This window comes from Melanerpes formicivorus, unplaced genomic scaffold, assembly GCF_026170545.1.
Source record: "Melanerpes formicivorus ecotype bairdi unplaced genomic scaffold, bMelFor1.0.p_v2 SCAF_73, whole genome shotgun sequence".
Taxonomy (NCBI): Eukaryota; Metazoa; Chordata; class Aves; order Piciformes; family Picidae; genus Melanerpes; species Melanerpes formicivorus.
This window is the reverse complement of record NW_027142425.1, coordinates 1,871,087-1,890,843: the sequence shown is the minus strand read 5'-3', so window position 1 is coordinate 1,890,843 and position 19,757 is coordinate 1,871,087. Positions and strand designations below refer to the sequence as shown.

General features: G+C 55.9%; 1 protein-coding gene across 3 annotated transcripts in view; it reads right to left on the bottom strand.

Annotated features, from left to right (window-relative positions):
• The window catches only part of NLGN3 (neuroligin 3), a 46,205-nt gene that overhangs the window by 15,048 nt on the left and 11,400 nt on the right, over positions 1 to 19,757 (bottom strand). For 2 of the 3 annotated variants that reach the window (XM_068163610.1, XM_068163611.1), the window contains exons 2-3: positions 8,239 to 8,273; positions 7,531 to 8,089 (exon numbers count right to left, since the gene is read on the bottom strand). In XM_068163610.1, coding sequence (XP_068019711.1) covers positions 7,531 to 7,768 — 238 coding nt within the window. In that variant the 5' untranslated portion in view covers positions 7,769 to 8,089; positions 8,239 to 8,273. Of the gene's footprint in view, positions 1 to 6,414; positions 6,475 to 7,530; positions 8,090 to 8,238; positions 8,274 to 19,757 lie in introns of all 3 variants that reach the window. The other variant, XM_068163609.1, reaches the window with a different exon arrangement.

The window sequence follows — 19,757 nt, the reverse complement described above, 5'->3', positions numbered from 1 at the left end:
AGGTCAGCCTCTCAAAGCATTGCCGATCCTCCTGCCTCCTGGCCTTGGCCCCCATCTGCTCATGTGCCCTTGGCTCCCTACGTGCGTGAGCTACCAGGGACAACCATCCCCTGCCACCAGCAGAGCCCTCTTGAAGGGTTGCCCTGGATGTCCACTGACCACCAGCCAGGGCCTTGCCCATCATGCCCACGTTCCCTTGTGCCCAGCCCCGCTGTGCTGCAAACCACTGCTGCCTCAGCAGGAGACCAGCAGAGCACGCTGCAGGGAGCCTCTGGGATGGGAGCTTCCCTGCGCTGCTCGGCTCTGTCCTGTACCAACTCCCAAAGCCACTGCTGATAAGCTGGCCCTGACCGAGGCAGAACCTGAAGATATAGGTTTCTGTAATGTTCTGAATGCCTTCCAGACCAGAAATGGTCCTTAGCAAATCCACAACGCCAGGGCATGGTGCAGTGCACGCTGGGGGATGTCACTGCAGACTGTGCTCCGAGTGCAGCACTTGCAAGCTGCATGCAGCCAGCAGCAGCCAGGAGAGGTGGCTGGTGGGGAGCAGACACAGTGCAGAGGCCCCACGGCTGCAAAGGGCTGCACACCCTTGTAGGCACAAAACCAAGTGGTGCCATCCCTGTGGCATACAGCCCCAAATTTCAGGAAGAGGCTGTGCTCTCCTTATATCCCCTTAAAGCTGCAGAGCAGTGCCTGTAGTCCTCTGCTCCCTAATGCATGCACCAAAACTGTTTCCTGGGTGATGGTTACCTCAGGGGTGACAGGAGGGTTTTCCCAGGCAGAACTGCCTGTGCTGTACCTGTATTGCTCAGGAGCCTCCCCCTGACATGCAGGGATCTAAGGTCCCACCAGGCACCCAGTTGATCCTGGGGTCCTGATGCTATCACCAACTGCCCCCCACCACAGTAGCAGGGGTTTTACACAGCCTCCAGTACCGCTCCTGAAGTGAGGAGCAGCCCTATGGCTGAGTGAAACTGCTCTGAGATGAGCACTAAACTGTCTGGGAAACTAAATCAGTGAGTCATCCTCACTGCCACTCTGGGAGTGGGATCCTGCAGTAGTGGATAACAAAGATGGCAGTATGGAAGGGCAGGATTTGAATTTCAGAGGAATTTGTGAGAGGTCTGAAAAGGCTCTGAGGGAGCTCCATTGGAGCAAGAGGCTTGCAGAAGGCCTTAGGCAGCCATGAGCTGCTGGAGAAAGTCCAGAGGAACAATGATCAGAAGTCTAGAAAAATCCAGCAGGCAAGAAAAGTTTGCAGGAGGCTGGGCCATGCAAATCCCAGGAGCAGAGGGCTGATGGGAGCTTCAGCATCCCAACACATGGAAGGCCACTGCCAGGCAATGAGGTAGAAGACCAACTTCCTCTCTGCCACAGAGCGCAGGCAGCCCTGGAACTACATGAGGCAGGTTGTAGCTGAACAAGAAGAAAACCTTTCTGGCAGAATGGACAGGAAAGCACTGGAAGAGGTGACCTGGGGAGGTGTTTAAGACCAGGCAAGACATCCTGTCAGGAAGAGGTGAGGTAGAGCTACTCCTGCTTGGGTCTGTCCCCAGAGCTGCTCCTGCTTGGCTGTCTCCAGAGCTGTTCTGATGTTCTCCAACTCAGAGTTCACCTGCTGGCCTACTATCTTCATGCCCCAGCCCTGCCTCTCCACCTCCTGTTTTGCCACCCACTCACCCCCTGAGCTCCTCACACATTCTCTTGTTTTCACCCAACACCACTTCTCATTTCAGCACCCTGGCCCTAGCAACCCCCCTTCCTGCAGTGTCCTTCCCATGCACTCCCTCCCCAGCACACCTGGCCAGGCTTATGCAAAGCCTGACCAGACCTACTGCATCTCCATCAGGGAGCTGCAAGCCCACAAAACACTTCAATGATGAAGTCCTTGTGCAGTATTTGTTAACTGGTGTTATGTGCCAGCCTGCTTGGTACTGCTCATGGATGGGGATAAAGGCAGCAAGCCTTCATAGGCAATGTGCTTCAGAGCTGGGAAGATGATCACAGGCAGCTGGAGATCCTTTCCCTCTGCTGGGGGCCCTGTTGCTGGTAAAGCCCCAGGACTGGCCAGGCTGCAGCCCTCCAGTCTGCTTTGCTTCAGGGGACAAAGTTCTCCATGCAGACACTGACAGAGGAACCAGCTCTGAGGAACAGACAACAGCCCTGTGAGCTGATTAACTGGCTGAGCATGGAGGGATCCTGCTGGAGATCCACTACCACCCCAGAGCTTAACAATGGCTGGGACAAACCTGAAGCAACCTGAGCTTCACGCACCATGGAAGAGATGGTAGAAAGTAGTGCTGGGAAGCTAAGCAAAGCAGGAGCACAGTAATGCAGGCTGGGGAAGGGGAAGCGCAGCAGCACGTGTGCTTGGCAGATGCAGAGCATGAGCCTTCCCTGTCAGCAGGAAGGGGGCAGGGTAGAGGGGTTACAAGGAGCACAGCCTGCTGCACCACAAGGAGACAGCCTGCTGCACCATCCAGGCTTTTTGCTTCTTGCTACCTTGTTCACCTCCACAGCAACCTAGGGATGCCCCCCAGCTCATGAGAGCAATTACAGCTTCACTCTCCTCAGCTATCCCTTGCACTTTGCTCCATTAGCTCCCTCCACCAGTTATTGCCATATTCAAGGACATCCATCCCAGGAAATCTTCCTCCACACTGGCAAAGGCCACCAGGCAGAGCCCCACAGTGCCTGCTCTCACAGGGATGCATTTAAGATTGTGGATTCACAGCTGGAAAACTCAAAAGGCCTTGCAGTTCCTACTCTCCTTTTATCCATCAAAACCTGCCTCCACTAACCCACTGTAAGCTGACTGTGAGTGGCACTGCTCAGGCCAACAGGAAGGCTGCATATGCTCTTAGCTGAAGGTTCAAGGAAGATTTAAGATCAAGTTCAGTGAAAAATAAAACCACGCTCCCTGAAAGAGGAGCATCCACACTGGATTCATGCTGGCTTAGGCAAACCATGCCAAGAGCACTGACACCAGCACAGAGACAAAGGAGGGTGTGGAGCCTTAGCCCTTGGGGTCTTTGAACTCAGCATGGTGTAGACAAGAGAAAGCCTCAGCTGCCATCTTTCCAGACCCAAATATCTTCTCAAGGTGGCCACGACACCCCTTCCTCAGTGAAAGCTCCCCAGGGCACCTGCTCCCACACAGCAACTGTGACCCTGCAGGGAGCAGGAGTCCACAGCAGCACTGCCACGTTTGATGGCCACATGCACCTACAGGCACCATGCTGGTGGCCACGCTGGCTCAGGTGCTTCTCTGGGAGCAACAAAGAATGGCACAAGGACTGATGATGACTGCTGAACCTGCTACTGCTTAACTCCATGGGCAGGGGTACTTTTTCAGGGACCTTTGTCAGGTAGCCCCACCAGCCATCAGCCCTTGCTCCAGGACTGCAGTGCACCTTGCTGCTGCCTGGCCATCTCCCTATCCCTAGGTGATGCAGAGGAGTTATTTCCATCCTTGAGCAAATGCCGTAAGAGCACTGCATTTTCTCAAGCTTGGCTGCCTCCACCAGCACAAACACCCACCCTCACCTTTGCAAATCACTCCTTGAACTGGAAGTGGAGCACCAGGGCAGTGCTCTGCTCCCAGCCAGCTCTGCAAAGGAGCAGGCTTTCGCAGGAGGCTGGCGAGAAGCTTTCCAGCAGGAGAGCACTGCAAAAGCTGCAGGGAAGCCACAGCCGGTGCTTGGACAAGTTTGCTCCTTGGAGAGCAGCAGAGAAACCACAGTGCTTTTCCCACAGAGCAGCCAAAGCACTTCCCAAGCCCAGGAGCTGCTGGGAGCTCCAGCCAGCCTTGGCACAGCACTGGGCTGACACGTTTCTCTCTGCAGTCTCACAGACTCTGCACAGTCCCAGCCAGGGAGATTGGGCAAGTCGCTAGGAAAAAGCACGGAGGGCTGCAATGTGCAGGGCAGCCACACTCTTCCCCTTAAAAATGACATCCACCTCCTCATGCCCTGCAGCAAGGACTGCCCAGGGCACCCACCACAGCCAAGCACAAGCTGGAGGAGTTGGCAGCACAAAGCAGAGGGCAGGGCTGTGTTCTGCACGTAAGTACTGCACTCTGTGTGTGTACATGCTCTTGGGTGGGCAGTGCTATTTTCACAGCAAAACCTGAGCCTCTGCTGAGCCTCAGTGCTGGCAGCTCCCCCAGCACTGTGCATGGCTAATTATTGTCTAAGCGCTGCTGCCCTGCCATTCTCCCAGGGAAGGGACCAATGTGCATGGAGGAGACTGGTACACAGGAAATTTCCATATAGGAAATGCCTGTGGGCAGCTGGGCAGGGAAACAGGGATGTTCTGCTGAGCCAGGGATACACTCTGATAAATTCTCCGTTCTTTGGCTGCTATCAAATACTTTGAGGTGGCAGAAGCAAGGAAAACACCAGTGAGGTGGGAGCTGAGGTGTTTTGAAATACCTCAATACTGCACAGCTGCCTGCCCTGTGAGCTCATTCACTGCTCAGAGGTGGCCTTAGAAATAATGAAGGGTACTGCAGAATGAGCTGATGTTCAAATAACACACGGCCCAAGGGAACCAGCACTGTGGGCATATTATCCTCACCCCAAGCATTACTAACCCAGAATACATGATGGGGGTGGGGGAGCCCCCATATCTCATCACAAGTGACTCAATTCATCTGAGCCAATAGCCACCAAAGCTGTGGTTGGAGCTGAAGGGCAGTGTCTGGGTACTTTAATTCCCACTGTGTCACACCTGGATTCCCATATGGCCAGCACTGGGAGTCAGTGGAGCCTAGCAAGGGCAGAGACCACATCCCCCAAAAGCTCCCCAGGACAAGCAGCAGCTGTAGATGGGCTGCAAAGAAATCCTGCCTGTGTGCAGAGTGGGTGGGGAGGGGAAAGCCAGAACATGAGCGCACCCAAGGTGTTCCACCGTGCCTTAGGTTGTCCCCCTTCTACAGACATAGCCCAGCCCCTCTTGCCTGGCCCTGGCTGCAGGGGTGGGGGCAGCGGGGGTCTGCCAGCCGCAGCAGCCGGTGGGAGGGCTGGGAGAGGAAGCGCTTTGAAGTGGCTGGGGATCGCTGGCACCGCCGGCTCCGGAGGCGGCGTGCAGAGACTCCCTAATGCAGCAGCCCTTTCAGGGGACAGCCTTGGCACTCAGAGAGATGGCGTGTGAATAGCCAGGACAGCAACAGGAAAAGCAAAGCAAAGAAACTCAATGACAGAACTGAGGGAAATGGCTGGAAGGAAAGAGCTCTCCAAGCCTTCGAGCCCAGCTGCAGCAGACCCGCCAGCCTTGGGGTGCAGGGAGGTGGAGGCTGGGATGCAGGGAGCACGCTGCTGCAGGGTGCCCAGGATGGCAGCCCCTTGCCTGCCAGATACCCCCTCCCTGCACTGAGCCTTTCACAAGAGCTTGGCTGCCCAACCACCCACGCATCCAACTTTGGGATGCACTGAGCAGCCTGTGCTCACCCTGCCTGCAAAGAGGCTGTGTGGTGGGACGGGCAAAGCTTTGTGCCCAACAAGGGACAGAGCCAGATCGCATTTGCACATCTCCACTCTCTGGTTGGGAACACAGGATCAGGAGCACTCTGGGGCACGGTGGTGGTGCTTCCTGCCTTTCCCCAAAGTGCAAAAGGATGAGTCCCGCCCAGACCTGGGGCTGGAGGCAAGGCAAAGCAGAGATGTGGCTGAACTGGAGGTGCTCAGCTGCCCGCATGGCAGCTGGCGCTCAGGGAGGATGCTGTGCTGGGCAGTGGAGAGCAGCTCCTCACTGGCAGGGCTGGCAGAGGAGTGGGGGTGTGAGCAGCATGGAGCAGCCTTTGCAGGACCCCGGTCTGGGGCTGAATACAGCAGCATTTGCACGGCCAGGAGAGGTTTTAAGCTTTTAACCTTTGGATGCCAAATGACCAAGGATGCAACAGGGGAAGAGCTCAGCCCAGGACGGGCTGGAGTCCCCTATTACGTGAGCGGGTTCATGCACCCCAGCAGGGACACAGCCCTACAGGATGGCTGCCCTTAAGTGCTACCTGCCATCAGAGGCTCCCCCTCACACACAGGGCCTGGGAGCTTGCCCATGCCAGCAGGATGAGGGCAGGAGCATTGGGCCAAGCCCAGGAGAAGCTGTTCTGAAAGGTCTGGAGCAATGTGTACATCCTCCTCTGACCTGATCCCAGCCCTGTGCTCCCAGACAGCACTCGTCCTAACAGCTCAAGCTGGGGAGTGGAGGTAGCCGGAGCCTGCGTGGTGCTCCTCTGAGCGGGAAGTGGGGAGCAGCGAGGTAGGCTGCTGGCAGGGCCGTGGTCTGGGTGGCGGCACAGAGAGGTGCCAGAGGAGCATGTCATGGGCCAGGGGCCAGCCAGGCACCCTCTCACTCTCTCACTCTCTCTCTCTTTCCTCTCTGTGCCTCTCTGCCGGTCGGCTTGCTACATACCTCCTTTCCTACATATTTTCTTGTTGGGCTTTCGGGTGCATTCCTTGGAAATCCGTTTTACTGTAAAATGAATAAAAGACTACAAAATAACAGGAGGCTCCACTGGCAGGAGTGGGCATGCAATCACAACCACGCTGCTGCCCTCCCACCACCCCCAGGGCCGCGGGAGGTGGGGAGGGAGCGTCGTCGTGGGAGGAAAACTCTGGGCCAGCCGTGCTGGGCGGGAAGGAAGGCACAATGCATCTCACGGCCAAGGGCCCCAGGGACAGAGAAGTGGAGCCAGATGGCCTGGGAGAAGCCACCAGGCTGCTCTGCTGCACACGGCAGACCCACTGAGCATCCCTTCCAGCCCAGTCCAGGGGCTCCCATTGCGGTGAGGCTGGGGCAGGCACTGCCTCCTCTGCCGTCTACTTACAGTTCAGGTGGGATCCCCTACAAAGGAAAACGTTAGAGAAGGAGGCACCCAGCACTGCTCATCCTCACCCCAATGGGATCACGCCCCATGGGTCCCTGGCACCCCAGGCTCATCGCTCCACCACCGTCCCGCCAGCAGGCAGGGGGCAGCTAAGCGACGTGTCCCCAACCTCTCGGCTGTACCAGGGCCGGAAAAGGGCTCTGTGGTCCCTTCCTTGCCAGAGCACCTCCCCAGGGAGAGGCAGAGTGTTCCTCCCAGCTGCTGTGGCAGCCCACGCCCACAACTAGCGCATGGACCTGGGGAGGGTGGGAAGGGGGAAGGAAGGACAAACCCGAACCAACTCAAGACAGAACCTGGCACTCGGCGCCTCAGGAGCACAAACCAGCTTGTTGCTCTGTGGATCTGCGGTCAGAGAGTCGGATTCAGATTTAGCAACACAAGAGAGGAACCCGTGACAATGCCATGGAGGTGGAGCAGGGGGACGGAGAGGCGTGGAAGAGCAGGAGCACGCGAGACAGATATGGCAGCTGAGGGCAGGGGGAAGCTGCGTGGCCAGAGAAAGCTTTCCACGAACAGAGAGCATGCTGCAGGGTCCACAACCACATGCGCCAAACACGACACCCAGGTGAGACCAACCACCGCTGGGGAGGGGCGGAGCACCCCCCCCAGCACCTCCTGCGGGCACCCCGGTGGGGACTCACCATCCTCTGTGGGGATGTAGATGTTGAGGTACAGACAGTCCTCGTTGGGGTCCTGGATGTACGTGGCCACGATATCCAAATTGGAGGTAAACCAGATGGGCAGCATGATCTCAGGAACAGCGTTGTGGATGTTCTGGGGGCAGACTGGCGAGAAGTGGGTAGCGTTCCTGATGCCTGACCAGGACGGTGGTGGCTCAGGGGGCATGAACCTCTTCTCCCCGATGGGGGGGGGCGGCATAAGGCACCCCTAGGTACTGGTCCACAGGCCCCAGGATCTCGCTGGGCAGCGGCACACGCACTCCCCGTAACTTCCCATAGTGCGTGTTGACGGTCGGTGAGTAGACCTGGCCCTGCATCTGCACAACCGCCGAGGCGAAGCTCAGGACCCAGAGGGCAAAACGCAGATCCCAGCCGGCCACCAGCTCAGGCACTTGGAGAACACGGGGCAAGAAAGGGCTTCTCCAGAGTATCAGCCACATCGTCCGGGAGGAGCAGCACCAACATCCAGGCCTGAAGCTCCTGGGGTGACAGTTCAGGGCATCCCCATCACACCGAGCCTCTGCTTTGCCCACCGGGAACAGAAGGAACAGGAAAGTCAGGAGTCAGGAGCACGCAGCCCAGCCGCACCTTCTGCTGAGAGAGTCGGGAGCACGGACCCAGGGAGATGTGCCACCACGCCTCACAGCCTGCCAGCCTGCTGCTGCCTACCTGCCAAAGGCCTGGCCCGGAGGGGACTGCTGATACTGTGGAGAGATGGAGGGAATTAACAGCAGACTTGCTCTGGGAAGAGTCAAAGAACTTCATCATAGAAGGAGCCAGGATCCCTGGCCAGACCCTCCCACCCATGGGTGCTCATTGGCTCTGCCACTGCCCAGGCAGGCAGCTCTAGGAGTAGGCAAGCACAGGAAGCACAAGTGGAGCACATGCAGAGACTGTCTGCAGTGCTCAGGGGCCAGCCCCTGCCTCTGCCTTGCCTGGGTGAGCCTTGCAGCTGCCCTGCATGGCACCACAATGCCCTTGCCCCATGCTGCAGGAGGGTATCAGCAGCAGACTGTGGACACCGAGAAAAGCAGGATAGTGCCACTTCCCTGGCACCATCACTCCCCTTAAAAAACCTGTTTGGCATCACAACTGCCCTGCATGGCCCCTGCCCAAGTGCCCACCGGCACCTACCCCTCTCTGCCTGAGCGGGAGCCACCTGTGCTCCTCACTGTGACTCCATCCCAGCATCACTCCTCTGTCAGGATGCCATACCCCACCTCACCCATGTCCTACCTAGGGACCCACCTCACCTGCCCACATGCTCTCTAGCCAGTTTTTTTCCTCCACATGCCGCTGGCCTAAGCAGCAAGATCTCAGGCACAGCCCAGGAGCTGGGCAAACAAAATGGGAACAGCCAGAGTGCTTCTGGGCAGTGTTCCCCTGTGCCAGCTCAGCAGTCTCTCTGCCACCCCCTCCCTGCCCCAGCTGCCTCCCAGCCACCTGAGCAAGCCCCAGGGAGGCCGAGCTCTGTTCCCACGTTCCCACGCAGGGCTGTTGGTGAGGGTGGGAGCAGACGTGGCAGCCAGCCCCAGGGTCTGCGGGGCAGGGAGCTGCGGGCAGGGCAGGCAGCAGCTGCAGACAGGGACCTGCGGGTGCTGTGCCAGCAAGCAGAGCTCCAGCGCCAGGGAGCCCTTGCTGGAGGCTGTGTGGATTTTCAGTGCTCTGCCCTTCACCTCCCCGCGCCGCCTGCCGCATTCAGGGCTTATGTAAGTGCCCCCCCCAGCCAGCGCCGCTCCCGGGGGATCTGGGCAAGGGCAGCTGTGGAGGCTGTGCTCACCCACCGCTCCCCCTCACCCCTGCAAGAGCGGCAGCAGCTGCACGCCGGCTCTGCACCTCGTCGGGTGCCTTTGCAGCCTGGCTCCTTCTAAACGGCTCTGCTTGCTGGCGGGTCAGAGGATGCTCAGCCTGTTCCAGCCACACGTCCTTACCCGGGCAGAGATGGCAGTGGTGGGGGGGCACCTCCATTTTACCCCAGAGCATCCTTACATGGCCACCCAGTAAATCTCTCCCAAGCTGAAAGAGGAGCAGAGTTGCCTTGGAATTACTGGAGCACAAAAAAAGGGCTGTATGCAGATGGGAGGTGGATGGCTTAGGTGTAGGCTCAGCTGGGCAGGGACTCCACAAGTGGAGAGCATCTCATCCAGCGAGGAAAATCCACAGGAGAAAATAACACAACAAAAAGCCATGAGGATGGCTCAAATCTGTGCTGCACATGTGCAGGCAAGTCAGTGCTGGTCATTAAGGAAATGGGCCCAGGGAGCACAGCAGGCTCAGCAATCAGGACCTGACAGGCATGACAAGGAACACGCAGCCCAGGAAATCACATTACTGCATCCAGCCTGCCCCAGCAGTGAGGCCTCACAGGGCTGGGCGTGCAGGCACCTTTCCAGGGACTGCCACTAATGCCAGATGAGGAGGGTGGTACAAATGATGGGGAGAAGCAGTCATACCACTGTCCCATCTGTGGCACAGGGATGACCTGAGCGCTATCACAGCTAGAGCTGATCCTGCTCTACATCTGACCCTCATCACCTCTGCCTATCATTGCCCTCCACCTCCTCCTGTCCTATCAGGCCACAGCAGAAACACAGAATCATAGAATTGTCAGGGTTGGAAGGGACCTCAAAGATCATCCAGTCCTGGATGCCATGGGCAGGGACACCTCACACTACAGCAGGTTGCCCAGAGCCACATCCAGCCTGGCCTTAAAAACTTCCCGAGATGAGGCTTCTCCCACCTCCCTGGGCAACCTGTGCCAGTGTCTCAGCAAAGGAGTACGACCCTGCTGTTATCCCTCAACCAGCTGCCAAACAGCTGAGGGACAGAAATACAGGTGAGGCACTCAGAGATCTCAGGCTCTGGTCTGCTCCGCTCCACCACCACTGGAGCTGCCTCTGCAGCTCAGTGCCACGGCTGCCCCACTCTGCCTCCAGCTCTGGGAAAAAAAGCATCATTCATTTAAAATATTCCTCACAACAATGCTTCTCCTTCAGCAGAAAACTGACCTTTGCCTAACAGCAGCATCCCAGGATGCAGTGACGGCTCGGGATCCCCCAAAGCCACATTCCCAAGCGGGATCTCAAACACGCTTCAGACTTGCTCTGCCTGACATTGCTCAAGGCAAACCACCCAGTGCAAATCTTCTGCTCAGGTTCCTTTGGGTACTATGGGTTAAGAGAAAGCCAAATTATTAATGACTGTCATATCTCATTTGTATGACTGGAAGCTACAGCCAGCTTCCAGTCTTTATGGTAGTGCCCACAAGTCTCCGCAGGGAGACCTGTCACTGTTTTCCCTCTGTGGGAGCACCACAGCCCTGCCAGCAGTGGCTCACCAGCTGATTTCACCAGTCAAGGGCTTCCATGGGGCTGCAGCCACACGCTGCCCTGAGCACTGCTGCTCCACTGACTCCTCCAGCCAAGCAATTCCACAGCACCAGGCAGGGCAGCTCCACAGCCTGCAGCTGCCCAGCTGGGCTGTGCACACAAGCCCCTGCCAAACTGAGGCTGAACTCACCACCCACCCTGCATCCTTGGAGTCGCCACACACCCACTGTAGCCACCCTGTCCTGGCACCCTGAGGACTCCTGTTTTACCAAACACAGCTAAAAATGAGCTTCTTGCTGCAGTTCCTCAGAATGACAGTTATGATGCTGCTCCTCTGGGGTTTTGTTTAACCCTCATCCATCGTTCTTTTAATAGCTTTTAAAAGCCATGAACATCTAAAGAAGAAAACACATAAGCTAAAATCGAATTAAAGTTCCAAGTACACATCCTCCACTTCAATAAAACATGCACCTGTCTCCAGCTCTGAGTTTCAGGACACAGAGGCTACCAGGTGGCTACCAGGAGGATGGAGACTCCCTTTGTACAAGCAGTGCCATGGAAAGGACAAGGAGCGGTGGGGATGAATTGATGCTGGGGACATTCCCATCGCACTCCAGGAGAAAATGTTTGCCATGAGCAAAGTCAGAGCCTGGAATCATCTCCCAAGGGCAGCAGTGGAGTGCCCTGCACTGGGCAGTTTGAGACTCAGCTTGCCAGGGTGCTGAGCCAGCTCATGGCAACTGCACAGTCACCTGGAGAGGCTGGAATCTCAGGGTCCCTTCCATCCCGGCAGTCTGTGAGGCTGTGTTTGACGGAGCAGCAGTGAGTTAGGTGAGCTATGGGCAAGCACAGCCAGGTATGGAGACACACAGCCAGGGGCCAGCAGCCCTCATAACCCTGGAAAGCCTTAACCCTCCAATCCAGAGGAGTACACTTGAATGTTTGTCATTCCACCTTTGTTCTGTCCATTTCCAAAGAACTTTGCCTTCCCTCTGCCCATGCCCCTGCAGCACAGAATAAAGGCACCCAACCAATGCCAGCACCTTGCTCCTAAGCTGTCTCACGCTTGGGTTGTTTTTCAATTACAAACACAAACCCCAATGCAAACCTGAAACCTCAAATTCCCTGGCTTTCAAGTGCCTCATTTGGGATGATTACAACAGCTCCATAACACATCTTGCTCCCTCCTGTTGCTGTTCCACGCTCTGTGCTTGCTGCTGTAACTTCACGTTAACACTCGGGATGGGAATTTAGCCTTCATTTAATCCTGACTGCCATGAGAACCCCAGCTCGGCCCTCCTCGCGTGGGGGGCTGCTGCATGTGCCTTGAATCACTGCCTGCTGCCTCAACAGCTCTTAAGATTCCCCTAGGTCTTTCAAAGCATGCAAAATAAGCAGGAGACCCGAGACAGGGCATCCCCAGTTTTGCTGCCTTCCCTGCAGCAGCAAAGCCAAATGCATCCCACAGCGAAGATGGCTGCTGCCTCCCTGCAGCCCTGCAGCAGGAGGAGCTGTGCCTGCCAGCTGGAAGGGAAACCAGGCTGGACCAGGCAGATAGAGCCGAACTGGGGATGCTCAGACAAGCGAGGAGCTGGGAGGACAAAGACACTGCAGGCATCCCAGGTTGCTCTGCCAGACCACTGGTGGGGTGAGTGGAGGAAGTGATGCTGCTAGCTGCGAGGGAGGTCATTCATGTGCTCTGGCAAACAAACGCTCTATCAGTATTTCCCTGGCCGTGCTGCCTTCCAGACGGCTCCCTCCTCAACAAGGAGACACTCTCCATGGAAACCTGGAAGGGTGGGATCCTCTGGAAGCCTCCCTCGTAGATGCACAGTCGGGCGCCTCAGCAGCAGCCAGACGAGCCAGGTCCACACCTCCCCTGGAAGGCAGCCCAGGAGCAGCAAGCAGGCAGCCTGCCCTTGTAGAGGACTCTTCTCTGAGGTCCAGCCTCCTGCCCCATAGCACTTATGCTGACCCAGCCCCAAGCTCATCTCACTGATGCTGCAGCTCTATGTCCCCAGAGCCAGGAGAGACAGGGCCTCCAACTGCCCAGGTAGCACAGATGGGCGATCTGAGAGCAAGCAGCTGGGGTGTCCCACTGCACCCTCTGGCCACCCTGCCTTCTGCAGCTCTGCTCACTGCCTGACCCTGTTGCTTCGTGGTGTAGCTATGGCAGGTTGCAGGGGAGCAGTCCCCATGTCCCATCACAGGCATGAGCAAGCAGCATGAGAAATTTCTGCCTCCCCTGCCCCAGGGCAAGTGAGCTCCAAACCTTTCCACCAGCCTGTGCTCCAGAAACTCAGGCTGATGTTCAGAGCCCAGGTAGCACTGCTTGCCAGATGTGCTCCCCATCCTGCCAGCTGCTCTCCTTTGTGGGCAGCAACCCTGGCTCTCACCAACCCCTGGCCTCATCCTAGCTGGCCTGTGATGCTGCAGAAACCCCATAGGAGACCCTGGGTCCAGCGCTATTTGACACCTTCATCAGCAGCCTGCATGAGGGGACAGAGTGGACCCTCAGCAAGTCTGCAGATGACACAAAACTGAGAGCAGTGGCTGACACCCCTCAGGCTGTGCTGCCATCCAGTGAGACCTGGGCAGGCTGGAGAGTTGGGCAGAGGGGAACCTCATGAAGTTCAGCAAGGGCAAGTCCTGCCCCTGGGGATGAACAACCTCCTGCACCAGTACAGGTGAGGGGAGACCTGCTGGAGAGCAGCTCTGTGGAAAAAGATCTGGGAGTGCTGGTGGACAACAGGATGACCATGAGCCAGAGATGTGCCCTTGTGGCCAAGGACAATGGCATCATGAAGAATGTGTCCAGCAGGTCAAGAGAGGTTCTCCTCCTCTACTCTGCCCTGGTGAGGCCTCGTCTGGAGTACTGTGCCCAGTTCAGGGCTCCCCAGTGCATGAGGGACAGGAAGCTGCTATGAAGATGATTAGGGGACCAGAAGAGCTCTCTTATGAGGCAAGGCTGAGGGACCTGGGGCTCTTTAGCCTAGAGAAGACTGAAAGGGGATCTCAATGCTTACTAATACTTCAAGGGTCGGTGTCAGAAGGCTGGGTCCAGTCTTTTTTTCAGTGGTACCAGTGACAGGACAAAGGGTAATGGGCACAAACTTGAATAGAGGAAGCTCCATCTAAACATGAGGAGGAACTTCTTGACTTTGAGGGTGGTAGAGCACTGGAACAGGCTACCCAGAGTCTCCATCTCTGAAGTCATTAAAACCCTGCCTGGACCCCATCCTCTGCAACCTGCTCTAGGTGAACCTGCTCTGGCACAGGGTGGGTTGCACTAGATGATCTCCAGAGGTGCCTTCCAGCCCCATCACTCTGATTCTGAGGAGGCACAGAAGCTGCAGCATGTCTGAACTGATGTGCTCATGCTCATGTGTTCCCACACCTCCTGAAGAGCAGCCCTCTGCCAGCAGGTCTCAGCTTGCACTCCCTGATGCTTGTGGCCTGGGGACAATACTACAGAGCAATGTTGGTGGTTACATGGCATGACCTGTGTCCAGCTGGTCCTCCTGACCCACCCCAGGGTACCCACCCATGGCACAGGCAGGTGTTTCCTGCTCTCACAGCACTGCAGGAGCAATTCTCAGTTCTTGGGCCCAGCACAGAGCTGGTGCACAGTAATGGATGGTCACCAGTGGCTCAAAGTTACACTGAAAACAGACAAGTAAGGGTTCAGCAAGGTTTTCCCTGCTGCTGCTGCCCTGCTTTGCTGTGCATGACCTATGGGACACAAGAGAGCATGTTCTTAGATCTGCATGTGACACCCAGCTCGCTGGAGGCCAGCTCAGGAACTGACACGCTCCAACAGCGTGGGGAAAGGGCTGCAAGATGATGGGCAGCACTGCAAGTGATTTGGAGGTGAAAAACTGCACAAACAGATAATGGAAGAAAAGACAGCAGTGTTTCTGCCAGAAGGGTCAGCAGGGCTATAGGAGAGTACAAACTGAACGTGAGCCAGCGTGTCACTGCCACACAAAAAGGCAAGTACAGTGGGATGTGTGAAAGGCCAGCTTATGAAGATACATCAAGTAATTACTCTGCTCTCCTTTCAGCTCATAAAGGCACATTAAGTAATTATACAGGTCTCCAGAGAAGCAGCTCATTCCCCAAAAGATTTAGACCAGCCCAGAGAGACCACAGGAGACCAGCAAGACCACCAAAAGACCTTGGGCTAAAGCCTGGAAGAATGGGGCTAGCCTAGACAGGACAAGTCAGAGGATGCAGGTTTAGGACATGCAAAGGCCACTCCAAAGACAGGTCAGGGCAGTCTGCCACTGAACGTTGTGCCAGGTAGGAGACACATTCACTTTGAAACAGGAGTCAGGAGGAGACACATTCACTTTGAAACAGGAGTCAGGTGCACACCAGGGAACGTTCAAGTGCTCCATGCATATCTGCAGAAGGTGCTGCACAGCAGATCAATGGTTCAAGTGACCCCCTGGCATCCTCAGCCTCTCACACTTCTCATCAGCCCTGGCTGGCAGTTCTATTCCTGTCCTCATTTGTTCAGCATCTGCCACCATCTGGGCAAACTATAACCACCCTGGCCACAAAGCCTGCAGTATTTAGGAGACTCTGGCAGGAGAGAACACTCAGGAGGCTTCCCAGCACCACGGGGCCCATCATATCTGCTCTCCACTCTGCAGAAGCCTCCCCCCAGACTCTGGTGTCCCCCATCTCACACAGTATCACAGAATCACAGGATCACTAAGGTTGGAAGAGACCTCAAGGATCATCGAGTCCAACCTGTCACCACAGACCTCATGATCTCCTCTTGAGCACTTCCAGGGATGGGGACTCCACCACCTCCCTGGGCAGCACATTCCAATGACCAATGACTCTCGGTGAAGAACTTTCTCCTCACCTCCAGCCTAAACTTCCCCTGGCACAGCTTGAGACTGTGTCCTCTTGTTCTGGTGCTGGTTGCTAGAGAGAAGAGACCAACCCCTTCCTGGCTACAACCACCCTTCAGGTAGTTGTAGAGGGCAATGAGGTCACCCCTGAGCCCTCTTCTCCAGGCTAAACAATCCCAGCTCCCATCTCACTCTCCTCCTAGAGATATCTCTGCAGTAGCTCCCATATCTAGGGCCCACAGTCACTCTGATGGGACAAAAGGAAAACCAGTCACAACCCCTCACCCTCGTTTGCTCCAGGTACAAGAGGCATCCCTGTAACTTGCCTTTCCTAACCTCTGCCCACCAATATTTAAAGCAAGCTGAACATCAGAAGTCTCTGAGACACTCCACTGCACATTCTTTGCCCTAGGGAGAGGATGAGAGACCATGTGAGAAGTGGCAGTTAAGTTCCTCACTACTGCAGGAACATATGTGGGACAGAAGCTCTTTGACAAGTCTCAGATGTGTGCCAAGATCCGAAGAGCTCCCGTTCAGAGGAATGGTGCCTAAAATACCTAGAAACAGACAATTCCAAGTGCCACTTCTGCTGTGGTGCTGCAGTATGGCCTGTCTGCTTTTGCCACATGGCCTTCAGCAAGCCCATGAAGGACCCAAGCCTGCCTTGGCAAGGGCACCAGGGACAAAGCAGAACTTGCCCTTGACCTTGGCCACACTTCAGCCTTTCTAGACAGTCCTGGTGTTAAATGCCAGCACAGTGTTCGATGTCTGGCTGCAGAAGGCACACCACCCAGCAGGTGAGGTGGTCTGGCTCATTTCCAACTCGAGTTTAGCATCAAAAGCTCCAAAAAGGCAGTGTCACTGAGCTGAGACTGGCAACACTGCTGAAGGACAGCCAGTGAGCACTGCAGCACAGACATTGCTGGCATCGATGCAAACAGAGAGGGTAGCCTCCATGAAGGACCTGAGGACAACTTTGCTTCCAAGACTGGGCTACATGCTCCCCTTGAGCTGCTCTAGATCTTGACCAGCCCTTCCACTCACTGCCTCCCAGAATCCTGATGGAAGACTGAGGCAGGGCCGTGTGTCAAAGCCAGCAGCTGCTGTGTGAGCAAGAGGACAGATCCCTGGCTGTGAGGAGGGCAGCAGGAGCAGCAGCAGCCTCCCCCACGGTGGGCTGCTGGGTTTCCATGTGGCTCAGCAATAGCTGCTGGAAGCAGGCCATTCAGTGCCACCTTTTGGGTAGGAATAATCTGGATTATCTCATGTTACAGCTTCCTGATGCCAGCATGAAGAAATGGGGGCAGCTTTTTTCTCCCTCACCTTGCTGCTTGCACAGTTTCCATGTACCAATGCCTCCCTGCAGGGGCAGAGGTTAATGAGAACCACTGTCTATAAACAGCAAACACAGTGTCCAGGCCTTGGCACGGATGTACACACACTTGCTCCCCAGCCAGAACAACTGGCAGAAAACAAAGAGAATCTGACCCCGTCTGGAAGATCAAGGAGCCCCGGAGGAGACTCCAGAAGCCCCTGCGATGTGGTCCACACCTCCCCTCCCCCCCTGCAACAGCTGGATGTGGCATTGCTCGATCCCAGCCTGAACCTGCCCAGTCCGGCCTGGCAGGAACGACCACCATGGGGTGGTGCTTGGTGCCGTTCCCTGAAGATGGTGTGAGGGGCTCCAGAGTGCTCGGTGCCCCCCGGCCCTGCCAGCACCGCGCCCGCTGCGAGCCCGGGCAGCGGCGGGGAAGGGGCCGGGAGCTGTCCCTTCAGCACCGCCCGCAGCGCTGAGGCCGGGCCCCGGCAGCGGGGAGCTGCCGCTGCAACACAGCCCTGCATGGCCTTGCCACAGGGGCCTGCACAGCCCTGCAACAGCGTCCTGTACGGCCCGGCACTGCCCTGAAAGGCCCTGCAGCCCTGCTCTGCCCAGCCCTGAAGACCAGCCCTGCAATGCAGCTCTGCAACACAGCCCTGCAGCACCACCCTGCAATGCAGCTCTGCAACACAGCCCCGCAGCACCACCCTGCAATGCAGCTCTGCAACACAGCCCTGCAGCACCACCCCGCAATGCAGCTCTGCAACACAGCCCCGCAGCACCACCCTGCAATGCAGCTCTGCAACACAGCCCTGCAGCACCACCCTGCAATGCACCTCTGCAACACAGCCCTGCAGCACCACCCTGCAATGCACCTCTGCAACACAGCCCTGCAGCACCACCCTGCAATGCAGGTCTGCAACACAGCCCCGCAGCACCACCCTGCAATGCAGCTCTGCAACACAGCCCCGCAGCACCACCCTGCAATGCACCTCTGCAACACAGCCCTGCAGCACCACCCTGCAATGCAGCTCTGCAACACAGCCCTGCAGCACCACCCTGCAATGCAGCTCTGCAACACAGCCCCGCAGCACCACCCTGCAATGCAGCTCTGCAACACAGCCCTGCAGCACCACCCTGCAATGCAGCTCTGCAACACAGCCCTGCAGCACAGCTCTGCAGCACAGCCCTGCAGCATAGCACCGCCCTGCAGCACCACCCTGCAAAAAGTCAGGGAGCACCTGCAGCAGCCTGGGTGTTCCCCAAGCTGCAGTAAGCTGTTTGGCTGGCAGCTGAGGAAAGGTGGCATGAGCAGGGACATGGGCTGAGCAACCTCTGCATCACCTGAAGGTGCCCTCACTGTTCTCTACAGCTTCCTGAGGAGATGAAGTGGAGAGGGAGGTGCTGAGCATTTCTTCCTGACTTCCAGTGAGAGGAGACATGGGACCAGTTTAAAACTGTGACAAGGGGGGGGGGGGGGGGTTTAGACTGGACACTAAGAGGCATTTCTTTATCAAGAGGGTGGTCAAACAGTGGCACAGGCTTCCTGGAGAGGTGGTTGATGCCCCACATCTGTCAGTGTTTAAGAGACATTTGAACAATGCCCTTAACAGCATGCTTTGACTGTTGGTCAGCCCTGACCTGGTCAGGCAGTTGGACTAAATCATCAGTACAGGTCCTTTCAACTGAAATAGTCTATTCTGTTCTGTTCTATTCTATTCTGTTCTGTTCTATTCTATTCTATTCTATTCTATTCTATTCTATTCTATTCTATTCTATTCCATTCCATTCCATTTCATTCCATTCTATCCCATTCCATTATATCCCATTCCATTCCATTCTATCCCATTCCATTCCATTCTATCCTATTCCATTCTATTCCATTCTATTCCATTCCATTCCATTCCATTCCATTCCATTCTATTCTATTCTATTCTATTCTATTCTATTCTATTCTATTCTATTCTATTCTATCCTATTCCATTCCATTCCACTCTATTCCATTTCATTCCATTATATCCCATCCCATTCCATTCTATCCTATTCCATTCCATTTCACTCCATTATATCCCATTCTATTCTATTCTATGCCATTCCATTCCATTCTATTCCATTCCATTCCATTCCAATTCTAGTCTAATTCTAGTCTACTCTATTCCACTTTATTCCATTCCTGTAGGAGACAGTGATCACAAAGCAAAGGCAGACTTACTTCAGTGCTCACTTTGTGCAGGCAGGTGACTGACAATGCAAAAGTGCATCTGCAGAATCCTGGAACTTGCAGACATCTGTTCAGGAGTAATCTGGCAGACAATCTGCTTTTGGTTAAGTCCTTGGCACCAGCATAAAGTTCATGCCAAGACAACTGGCTCGCTCTCCAACACATCACAAATGAGCACCAGGCACCTGCTTTAAGGCAATCCAAGCTCACTCAGAAACCTGAGATCAACACTCTGCAGGGAGCAACTGGAGCACAAATCCCATACAGCAAAGAGAGAGCTGTCTGCACCAGCAGCATTCCCCTCACTTCCTTCTCCAGCTTCAGTGACATTATCCCAGCTGCTCATTACCATCCCCCTCACATCTGCCAGAGTAATGGACCCTATGTCCTCTCCCACGAACACCACCTTGGGAACTAGAAGCAAGGGCCCCAGTTTCTCAGCTGGCATGGATCCT